Genomic DNA, 12,317 nt, shown 5'->3' on the forward strand with positions numbered 1-12,317 from the left:
TATAACAGGGTCCACTTCACAAACGGAGAGCTGAGTCTGGCTGTCAAGCCTATGTCCCTTCATCCTCTGTAATTTGGATATTGAAAGTTAAAAATCCAGCCAGCTGTGGTGGCTCATGCCTGTAATCCCAGCACTTTGGGAGGCTGAGGTGAGTGGATCACTTGAGGCCAGGAGTTTGAGACCAGCCTGGCCAGCAGGGTGAAACCCTGTCTCTAGTAAAAATACAAAAATTAGCTGAGCATGGTGGCTCTCACTTGTAATCCCAGCTACTCTGGAGGCTGAGGCAGGGGAATTGCTTGAAACTGGGAGGTGGAGTTTGCAGTGAGTTGAGATCACACCCCTGCATTCCAGCCTGGGTGACAGAGCAAGACTCCATCTCAATAAAAAAAGAAAGAAAGAAAGAAAGAAGATTAAAATTCAGTGTCATTAAATCCTGGGACTTTTTTTTTTCCTCCGTCAACTTGAGGGCTCTGGAAGGATCCTGGGACTCCTGAGGCTAGTGGTATATTAATTACAGATATTTCCTAAGTTTTGGGAAAAAAATAGTTTGTATAATAAGAACATATTTCATAGTAAATATTCTAGGAAATTATTATGCTTATATGTATGAATCAGAAAATACAAATCCTGGCTGGTTAGCCAAACTACTTGTATTAACCACAGTATATTTTTCACAAAACTCATGCCACTGAAGACAATGGACTCTGGAGAAATGACATGAATCCTTTACAAGGTGCTAGGTGTGTGAGTGCTGGGTGTACAGGCACATCCTCATACCCGGGACACGCCACACTACAGAAAGTCATGTGCTTACCTTGTATGCCTCCTCACTGACAGCCTTGACATTGGCTTCTCTCCATTTTCCTGGTACCCCGCCAATGACCTCACGATAGTTTACATAATAGCCAGTGATTTCCGCCCCTCCAATCTTATCCGGCTGCTTCCATCCAAGAACCATTGAGTCACGAAAACTTTCAAGACAGGTGATATCACAGGGTGGAGATGGTGGTGCTGTGGCAATATGAATAGCTTGTGAGTAGGCAGAAATGCATTTATGATTATAAATAAACATTTATGATTCTATATATGAACATGAGGGCACTAGATCTTGCAGTATAAAACTAAAATGTGAGGCTGATCATTAACTTTGCATTTGACTTGGTGTATGCAATGAACACAGTAGAAAGCACACTACAATTACTATTCCAAAGATAAAATGAACCTGTCCTAGCAAAATGGTATATCCTGAAAAAAGAAAAAGATTATTTTCCCCATAAGAAGAAATATTTTTCCCAAGGTGTAATTTTTGTTTCTTTATGTGGTTTTGTTTTCATTCGTTCTCTGAGGAAAATGGAATGTGTATATCAATTTCTGCCTCAATTTGCTTATTCATAATTTCCATATATACATATATATATATATATATATATATATATATATATATATATATTTTTTTTTTTTTCTTTCAGACAGAGTCCCTCTCTGTTGCCCAGGCAGGAGTGCAGAGGCACGATCTCAGCTCACTGCAACCTTTGCCTCCCCGGTTCAAGCAATTCTCCTGCCTCAGCCTCCTGAGTAACTGGGATTATAGACATGTGCCACCATGCCTGGCTAATTTTCATATTATTAGGAGAGACAGAGTTTCACCATGTTGGCCAGGCTGGTCTCGACCTCTTGACCTCAGGTGATCCAGTCACCTGGGCCTCCTAAAGTGCTAGGATTACAGGTATGAGCCACTATGCCTGGCCTAGAATTTCCATATATTTCTCAAATGGTTGGCATTCCACCATTCAGGCACACTTACCCCTGTGAGACCTTACCACTACGCAGCTCTGTCTGCACACAGGAAAAAACTTACTCTAGAGCTCAGCTCAATGACACCTTTGGAAAACCTTTTTAAAAAACAGGCACAATCTGCTATGTGACTTTCTCTTAGTATATAATACTTTTGTCCCATTATTTTTAATCTAATGTTGGAATATTATTCATGTGGTACAATACTATACAGCTGTCACCATGTTTATCAGTGCTTAGATAGAAAAATATTTGGAGGATATTTCAAAAGTCCTCTTTCATTTATGTGGCTTTGCTGATCAGCTTTTCACTCAGTTACTGAAATTACAGTTTTCAGTGAAGACAGAGGGAGTGATGTGGTAGAAAGAAATCCATCTAGATATGTAATAACATCAAAGAGAATTTTTTGAATATTTATTTGGATTACAGGAGATAAAGGAACTATCTCATTCTTATCCCAAAAGAGTATCAGAAGAATGAAGGCTTTTAAAACAAAACACAATGATCTCTTTTCCACTCACCAACCTCCTTTATTCTTTACATTTTAAAAAACCTTTCTCTCTCTCCATTTCAGAGCACCGTTGAATATGTGCTCTCAAATGAATATCTCATCTCAAGTTGAGGGACAAAGAAAGGTGTCATAAAATAGAGGATGTTATAGAAGTTGGGGGTGGGCTAGAAATAAGAACTGGATGAGAGGCATTTAAAAATTTATCAACACATGCTCATCAGTTGATTTTTATTTGTTAAGAAAAACAAATTTCCTTATTAGCCACAGGTACCAAATATCCTAATTGTTCATTCTTAGCCTACTGATAAATAGTCTTAAATAAATCACTTCTGGAAATGAGGATCATATATTATGTGATATAGCTATATCTGATTATAATTTTAACTTTTAAACTTTTCATGGCAACTCAAAGATATATTTATAGCAATTTTTTTCTTTTTTCAATTAAAAAAGTAGTATGTAAGTAGCTAATTATTTTAGAAATTTACATACTCTTTTTACTTAAAAAATTTTTAATTTTCCAATGCTGATTTTTCTTGCAAACTATTTAAATTAAATGTGAATAATTGCTTAATAATCTGAGGATAAGCAACAAGGTAACAACTATGACCCTGGTACAATGTCACCTTCTTTGTGAGATCTATGTGTTCCAAACATGACTACTTCGAAAGACCTCACACAGGCTAGCAGTACCAAGTCCTTCCTGCTCTCCTATCTAATTCTCATAGCAAAATGAGGCCAGAGGGGTATCTTCCTGACAAACCAAGAAAGGCTCTATAACCAAATTACTCGAAACATTCTAGCATCGTTAAGCAACCAAAATGATGTGTAAAAGCCAAACTCATAGACAATGACTTTTCCAAGTCATTAGATGAAAGTATGCATTTCAGATGGCTAGCTGAGAACACATACAATAAGAATAGACACTGATGAAAGCAAACATGGATGAAGAATGTGATGTAGACGATGAGAGGTGAGGACACTGATGGAGACAGATGGAACAGCTTCACTTTCTCAACTCTCACCTCTGTCTGTCTTCTTTTTCAGGGGGTGCGACTTACTTTTCCCCTGAGGAGCCGCTTTCTGTGGTGTCGGGGTAACCTCTTCCTGAACTGTTTCACTTACTTTACTCGCTTCTCTCTGGCCCAGGTTTTGAGAGCTACTGGGTAGTGAAGGTTTGTTAGGTTTGCTACCGAGCAAAGCGTCTTTCTGGAAGGTTGGCGGGGAGGCTTCATGCACGCGCCCCCTGGAGGCGGTTAGTCCACCAGGCTCATCGCTCAGTGCAGGACACACATCTGGAGACATTCCTCCCCCTACAATTGCCAGACAACAACAGAAACGAGTTGAGCACGGAGAGACTATCAGTTGCTCTTATGGGATAGAACAAAGAGAAAAACATTAGGACCACAAGCAGAACAAAAACAATACTGGCTTACAGAAAATCGCTTGCATTTGCAAGAAATACGGAAAGGCTACGTTTCACACAATGTATGCCAGGGAACATTTCAACTTCTCCATATTCTGGAAAAAGAAGAAATGAGAACAAAAAAGCCACAGATAGAATAGGAACCATTTCGATTTGCAGAACCCAAAGGGTTTTTAGAGTACATATAAGGAAAAGCAAATCTTAGACATTTCTTGGGAGATATAAGCCCTATTATTCAACAGAATGAAAAAAGGACGATAAAGTGCACAAGAGACATAATATTACAGATCCTGGTTTTATAACACTTAGAATTATGTGCAATAGTACAATAGTAATGGTCTGTACCTCCCAACCTCAAAAAGACATGTTTACGAGGGTTCACATTATAAGGAGTATCTTTTCTTTCCTTCCTTCCTTCCTTCTTTCCTTGTTTCTTTCCTTCCCTCCCTCCCTCCCTCCATCCCTCTTTCTTTTTTTCTTCCTTCCTTCCTTCCTTTTTCGAGATGGAGTCTTACTCTGTTGCCCAGGCTGAACTTTGGCTCACTGCAACCTCCACCTTCTGGGTTCAAGCAGTTCTCGTGCCTTAGTCTCCTAAATAGCTGGGATTATAGGTATGTGCCACCATGACCAGCTAATTGTTGTATTTTCAGTAGAGACGGGGTTTCGCTGTGTTGGCCAGATTGATCTCAAACTCTTGACCTCAAGTGATCCGCCCACCTCAGCCTCCCACTGTGCCCGACCCCTATGTTATAAAGAATATGAAAAAGTAATATGAGATGCTAACTGAAGACAATCAATATTAAATCAGCTTTCTTTTTAAACATGTGTTACTATATAATAAATTTTATCTTATTTATTTATTTATTTTAGACACAGGGTCTTGCTTTGTTGTCCAGGGTAGAGTGTCGTAGTGCGATCATAGTTCACTGCAGCCTTGAACTCTTGGGCTCAAGTGATCCTCCTGCCTCAGTCTGCTGAGTAGCTGAGACTATAGGCATGCACCACAATGCCTGACTAATTTTTCTGATTTTTTTTTTTTTTTGTAGAGATGGGATCTCACTATGTTGCCCAGGGTGGTCTCGAACTCCTGAACTCAAGAGATCTTCCCACCTCTGCTTCCCAAAGTGCTAGGATTACGGGTGTAAGCCCCCATGCTCAGCCCACAAATACAATTTTTATTGTTTCTAACCACCTGCATCCCTTTTCTACTTGATCCAAGATTGGGAGGTACATCACATACACACATATAATTACTTTATTACTGGTTTTATTCCGTTGGTTACTTTGCAAGCAGAGATGAAACATATGATTAAGCAACTAGATGTGCCTTGCATGAATTTTAGAGGCATTTATAAGAAGCATATTAATATTCTGTTAGCGAAGACAAGCCAGGCTCTGGCATAGATGAAATGGCTTTTAGGGACAAGATGATCTGTGTTATTGGTGATGTTACCACTTCATGGAATCAGGATGGCCCTTCATAGTCCCAGGATGAGCACGAAGTTAGAATGGAGTTTCACACAATGGGAAATATCTGAGGAAACTTGGACTCGTGAAGATGAAAAGGCTATGGATGCACAGAATCTGGATGTGATGAAGGTCTGTAAAATGACAGCTATGGAAGGTTAGACATCACCTAGAGTCAGAGAAATAATCATCTAAGGATGCAATAATCCAGGAATATTGGAAGCTTTAAACAATTTCTAGAGAGGATGATATCTTCCTTTCTAATATAGAAAATCAATTTTTCCTCTATGCAGTTGTTCATGAGGAACTTACCAATAGCAGCTTTGACTTCAATAGCTTCTGAATCCTGGGAATATTCACTAAGTCCAGCTGCATTGACTGCTCTGACCCGGAAAATATAACTCTGACCAGTCACCAATCCATGACAAGTAAATCTAAAAGAAAAAAATAATTTTTTAAATTTTCCTTAGGAGGAAGATTAGGGAAGATTACTTCATTAGCTTAATGGAGTAGATCTGGCTTTATGAAAACAATTCTTTTTTTTTTTTTTTTGTAATTTATGTTAAATAAAAATGGGGTCTTGCTGTTTTGCCCAGGCTGGTCTTAAACTCCTGGCCTCAGGCCATCCTCCCTCCCACCTCAGCTTACCAAAGTGCTGGGATGGATTACTGGTATAAGCAGCATGTCCAGCTAATAATTCCGTGTTTTTTTTTTTTTTTTTTTTTTTTTTGAGACAGAGTCTCGCTCTGTTGCTGGAATGCAGTGGTGGGATCTTGGCTCACTGCAACCTCCACCTCCTGGATTCAAGCGATTCTCCTGCCTCAGCCTCCCAAGTAGCTGGGACCATACGTGTGTGATAGATAATTCATTTTTTAAAAGAAAGAAAAAGATGTAGAAAGATTCGGGTAATGTATATCCTGTAGAAAGAAGGTAACAAAGGCGCTTTTCTAAACATACTTTATGGAAAAATGAGGAGCCCTGGTCTTTCCCTGAATGCTCACCAGTAAAATAGGGATAATGATGCTTACATAATAATATTCATGTAGAGGTTAATTATAGGTATATGAAGTGCCTAGTATACAGTTTGGCATATATGTGGCACTTAATAAATACAACTACTAGTAATCATGTTATTTTTAAGAAATAATTTTAGAGTATAACTCATATATAGTTTTTAACTTTTAGGCTCAGGAATACACGTGAAGGTTTGTTATATTGGTAAACTCATGTCACAGGAGTTTGTTGTACAGATTATTTTATCATCCAGGTATTAAGCCTAATACCCAATTAATAATATGATTAATTGGTGGCTCCTTGTCGTAGAGGCCTAGTCACTGTCTGCCTGGATGCCAAGAAAGGTACTTGGAAAATTACTCTAGAATCTGAAGATAAGGTGAACAATGGATTCTAGAATTACTATTTAGATATGAGGATCCAATAATGAGGTGTGAATCCATGGGCAGTTTCATCCATAAGACAACCTCACTCTTTTCATAGCTATTATGGCTATAAATAGCTGTTCATGAATCACTGTAACATTTGAATCCATCCTAAGGATTACGGCCAGAGGAAGTAACAGGTCTGCTAATGAATCTATGACTAGTAACATGTTCAAGTATTTAATAAAGGAGCCATAATCCAGGCCAGTTCTTCAGTCCTTAGGGTCAGCTTGCTTCAGCGAAGATTTATTGAGGTCTCGCCATTCCAGACACTGAGCTAGGAGTTACTGTGGACAAAAGATGAACAAAAAATGGTGCCTGCCCTCCAGCAGCTCCTGCCTACATACCACCAGTGTTTCTAAATAGTCCTAGGAAAATGCTGGATAACTCAGAGGAAAAATTAAATGCACCAACAGGCTAACTGAATCTTTTTCAAAACATATTGCCTTCCCTAATTAAACTGTTTGTCTCTATTCTCTCATATTCTGCAAAACCAACTCATCCTATGAGGGGTCTTCGGATTGAGAAGCGGTCAAGCCAGAAGCTGCCAAACAAACCTATTTGACAATTTTGGGGACGGCGGCATCCCCCTCTCAGACTGGTCTCCGGTCTGGGCGCAGACCAGAATTCACCATCAGTGTGCAAAGCCGATTGATAAAATAGTTGAAAGCAAGGAAAAAACCAACGCTCCCCCATTAAAAACAGACACAAAGAGGCAGCAAAGTATTCTGAGTATCTTTGTTTTGGTGTTATTTATGTCTGTGTAGCATTTGGGTTTAATCATGTTGATGTCCAGAATTTGTAAAATGTTGATACTTTTTCTCTCTTCATTTAAAATTCCTGGGTGATTTATGTTAAGTAGAGTATGTTAGATCCTCAGACTCTAGTATCAGGTTTCATATTACATACAAAATCAGAGAGGTAAAAAAGGAAGAAGCAGCATACAGGAAAAAAACAGAAAAGCACTATTAAATGAACTCTTACAATAGCTGGCATTACATGTTGCTAAGTGTTTAACATCACAAGTAAACATTTTTAAAAAGATGTATTGCATCTAATATGTTCAATTTTAAATTCATTTAAATGTCTTAAGTGTAATCGTTTTTTTTTTTTGAGACGGAGTCTTGCTCTGTCGCCAGGCTGGAGTGCAGTGGTATGATCATAGCTCACTGCAACCTCGACCTCCCAGGCTCAAGCAATTCTCCACCTCAACATTTTGAGTAGCTAAGACTACAGGCACACCACCATGCTGGGCTGATTTTTATATTTTTTGTAGAGGTGGGTTTTTGCCATGTTGCCCATGCTGTTCTCAAATGCCTGGGCTCAAGCGGTCTGCTCACCTTGACCTCCCAAAGTGTTGAGATTACAGGTATGAGCCACCATACCCAGCCTTGTTCTTATTTGCTTTTTTAGAGATGGGGGTCTTCCTATGTTGCCCGGGCTGGAATATAGTGGCTATTTAAAGGCCTGGTCAATGGGTACTACAGCTTCGAACTCCTCGGCTCAAGTGATCCTCCCACCTCAGCTTCCTGAGTAGCTGGGACTATAGGCCTGCCACTGCATCTGGCTTATTTAAAGTATAATGTCGTTATTTTTATTTTTAAAGATAGGGTCTCACTGTTGGCCAGGCTGGTCTTTAACTCCTGGCTTTAAGCAATCTTCCCACTTCAGTCTCCCAAAGTGCTAGGATTACAAGTGTAAGCCACCGCATCCAGCCAAAAAGTATAATTTTTTTTAAAAAATCTCCCTCACTGGATGTCTGTGTGCCATGTGTGTCTGTAGCAGCCCCAGAGGCCATGGCCCGCTCTGCACACCCGGTTCAGTTACCGTGAGCCCTTCACGGGGTTGTTGTTACAGGGCTCCCATTTGCCAGAGCCAGCAACGCTCGCCTCTATGTAGTACCCGACCAGCTCTTTGGCATCTTTGGACTCCTCCCACGTAAGTACCACTGAGGTGTCTGTGTTTCTGCTTGGGATGATGTTGCCAGGAGCCCTGGGGATATCTGAGAAAGAGGAAAATGGTGATCAAACTCAGGTGGTTTTAAAAAGTCATCCTTATCACCTATGCACAAACAGACACCTAGGTATTTTACACACTTCATTATGTCAAAAGGACAGTTGCTTTATTTTACAATTTTTTTTTTTTTTTTTTGGGACCAAGTCTCTGTTGCCCAGGCTGGAGAGCAATGGCAGTGAGCAGTGCAGGCTCAGGTCACTGCAGCCTCCACTTCCCGGGTTCAGGCAATTTTTTTTTTGCCTCAGCCTCCTGAGTAGCTGGGATTACAGGCAAGCGGCAGGATGCCTGGCTAATTTTTGTATTTTCAGTAGAGATGGGGTTTCACTATGTTGGCCAGGCTGGTCTCAAACTCCTGAACTCAGGTGATCTGCCTGCCTTGGCCTCCCAATGTGCTCAGATTACAGGTGTGAGCCACCAGGCCTGGCCTACATTATATTTTTTAAAGCAGAAAATTTAAAAACTGTTAGTTAGGGAGCATGGATACACTAAATATCCATGAACTTCAGAAAAAACACATTATCAATATTGTTGAAACTCCCAAGGAAGTTTACTTTTCATTAACGAAAACACTGAATTCTTGTTTAATGTATAGGCTAAGTACAACCAGCAACTAAATTTATAATGTGAAAGAAAGATGTCACCATTTTTACTCCTGGCCAAAAATACATATACAACTTAGAATCTTGCTTTAAAATTTTCTCTTGAAGTAAAAGAAGTTTACAGTTGCTTACCAAGTTTGTCCCCTACCACAGTCACCTCCGTTGCCTCAGAGGGCTCACCGACTCCTGCAGAATTAGAACAGCGGACGCGGAAACAGTAGGATTTCCCCTCAACCAGGTCAAACAGTGCAAAGCGGGGAGACTTCACAGGGAGCTCCGTGTTCACTCGCTGCCAGTTTTCTGTTCCTGCCTCACACTGCAGCAAAAACAGGGAAACCCACTGAAAGCACAGCAAGCACAAGCGAGGCATCTCCAAGTTTCATTCATCTGCAGCAAACCACTCCCTGTAATGCGAGTTGGACTGAAGGAGAGATTTGGAGGAAATGGGGGATGAGGCATCTAAAGTTCATAGGATTCGCTAAATCAAATATGGCTTTTGATATGGTTTGGCTGTGTCCCTGCCCAAATCTCATCTTGAATTGTAGCTCCCATAATTCCCATGTGTGTGGGAGGGACCTGGTGAGAGATAATTGAATTATGGGGGTGGTTTCCCCCATACTGTTCTTGTGGTAGTGAATAAGTCTCAAGAGATCTAATGGTTTTAGAAGAAATTTCTTTCACTTGGCTCTCATTCTCTCTCTTCCCTGCCGCCATGTAAGACATGCCTTACACCTTCCACCATAATTGTGAAGCCTCCACAGCCACGTGGAACTGTGAGTCCTTTAAACCTCTTTTTCTTTATAAATTACCCAGTATCAGGTATGTCATTATCAATGGGATGAAAATGGACTAATACAGCTTTGTATTGTTTGAAAAATATACTACTTTAATAGTTCACTTCCTTTGTTAATGAAATACAGTAATTCAATCCACAAAAATCTTATTTTGAGGATAGTCTGGGGTCAGGTAATTTTCTAATTTTAATTACATTTTATTTTATTTTATCTTTGAGACAGGATCTTACTCTGTCACCCAGGTTAGAGTACAGTAGTACAATCAGGGCTCACTGCAGCCTTGACCTCCCTGGGCTCAAGTGATCCTCCCACCTCAGCCTCTTGAGTAGTTGGGACTACAGGCACATGCCACCACACCTGGCTAATTTTTGTATTTTTTTTTTTTTTTTTTTTTTTTTTTGTAGAGGAGAGGTTTCCCCATGGTGCCCAGGCTGGACTTGAACTCCTGGACTCAAGCAAGTCACCCACTTCAGCCTCCCACAGACATGAGCCACTGCACCTGGCCTGTCCATTACCTATTTAAAAGAATACTTGGTCCTTTTCTTATCACTCTCTGTTTCTTAGCCTGCTTTATTCTTCTTCAATCATGTATTACTACTTGAAATTATTTATTTGTTGTCTCCTCCACTGAAGAGCAAATCATGTAAGTTCAAGGAGCTTTGTTCACTGCCTTATGACAGAGCATAAAATTGTATCTGGCAAATAAGACATAATCAACTGCAGTATTTTTTTTCTGAATGAATGAAAGATGAAGATGTTCTGCTATATGATCCAGCAGTCTCATTGCTGGGTATATACCCAAAAGAAAGAAAAGTCCTATGTCAAAGAGATATCTGCATTCCCATGTTTATTGCAGCACTATTCACAATAGTCAAAATATGGAATAAATCCAAGTGCTTATCAATGGAGGAATGGATAAAGAGAATGTGGTACATATACACAATGGAATATTATTCAGCCATAAAAAAGAATAAAATCCTGTCAATTGCAGTAATAGGAATAGAATTGGAGGTCATTATGTAAAGTAAAATAAGTCAGGCACATAAAGACAAATATCTCATGTACTCACTCACATGTGGGAGCAAAAAAATTTGATCTTATGGAGGTAGACAGTAGAATGGTGGGTACCAGAGGCTGGGAAAGGTTGGGGGTGGTGGTGAAGAGAGATTGGTTAATGGGCACAAAAATATAATAAGAAGAAATAAGTTATAGTGTTCAGTAGCACAGGAGGGTGACTATAGTTATCCATAATTTTATTATATTTCAAAATACCTAAAAGATAAGATTTGGAATTTTCTCAACACAAAGAAACGATCAATGTTTGAGTGATGGATACCACAATTACTCTGATTTGATCACTACACATTGCAGCGATGTATCAAAATATTCAGTGTACCCTGTAAATATGTGCAATTATTAAAACCAGATTTAAAAAACATGTTTTTCTTTTGCCCAAGTTTTAGAATAATTAATGGGAAAACTAATTTAATGAGACTCTATTCTTAAAATTAAAATGATCTAGAGTGACTTGGAAATCCTCGAATGAAGGATGTGATGTATATTTAAGCTCTAGTAGAAGATATGGTAAGAAAACTGTCAGAAGTCTTTGGTAATCTTTTTTCCCTCCTATTTTAACTTTCAACTTTGCCCTTGATTGGTAGAAGAAGAAATTTAGAAACTCTTGCCTGATTTTGCTATAAAACTTTTTAACGGTTTCAAAAGACTTTTCCAAAATCCAGATCTTGTGACAGACTGACCAGCTGTCAGGATGGCATATTTTTGAGACTTTAAGTTTATTAGTCCAGCACACAGCATAATCTTCCTTGACTTGATAGGGAGGCAATATGGCATGGCAGAGAGGAGTCAAAGGATGGGATCTGGTCCCTTTGTGCTAATAACAAGCCACATGACATTGGAAAGTCACATGCATGCTCTTGGCCTCAGTTTGTCTTCTGTAAAATGAGCAAATTTGACAAGGTAACCTCTAAAGTTCCTTGCAGTGTTTTGTTTTGTTTTGATTTTCAGATGGAGTTTTGCTCTTGTCACCTAGGCTAGAGGGCAGTGGCATGATCTCAGCTCACTACAACCTCTGCCTCCTGGGTTCAAGCCATTCTCCTGTCTCAGCCTCCCGAGTAGCTGGGATTACAGGCATACGCCACCGCATTAAAAAAAAAACATTATTTTTTAATGTTTTGTAGAGACGGGGTCTCCCTATGTTGTCAAACTTGACTCATCTGCAGCTATTTTTTTTTTTTTTGAGACAGCATCTTG

General features: G+C 39.6%; 1 protein-coding gene across 3 annotated transcripts in view; it reads right to left on the reverse strand.

The window, feature by feature from the left end:
• Positions 1 to 12,317, reverse strand: part of MYOM1 (myomesin 1) — a 194,559-nt gene that overhangs the window by 66,702 nt on the left and 115,540 nt on the right. For 2 of the 3 annotated variants that reach the window (XM_074383712.1, XM_003924808.4), the window contains exons 15-19: positions 9,385 to 9,568; positions 8,465 to 8,639; positions 5,511 to 5,632; positions 3,331 to 3,618; positions 815 to 1,011 (exon numbers count right to left, since the gene is read on the reverse strand). In XM_074383712.1, the coding sequence (XP_074239813.1) occupies positions 815 to 1,011; positions 3,331 to 3,618; positions 5,511 to 5,632; positions 8,465 to 8,639; positions 9,385 to 9,568 (966 nt within the window). The remainder of the gene's footprint in view (positions 1 to 814; positions 1,012 to 3,330; positions 3,619 to 5,510; positions 5,633 to 8,464; positions 8,640 to 9,384; positions 9,569 to 12,317) is intronic. The other variant, XM_003924809.3, reaches the window with a different exon arrangement.

The sequence above is a fragment of the Saimiri boliviensis genome, chromosome 13 (genome assembly GCF_048565385.1).
Source record: "Saimiri boliviensis isolate mSaiBol1 chromosome 13, mSaiBol1.pri, whole genome shotgun sequence".
Lineage (NCBI taxonomy): Eukaryota > Metazoa > Chordata > Mammalia > Primates > Cebidae > Saimiri > Saimiri boliviensis.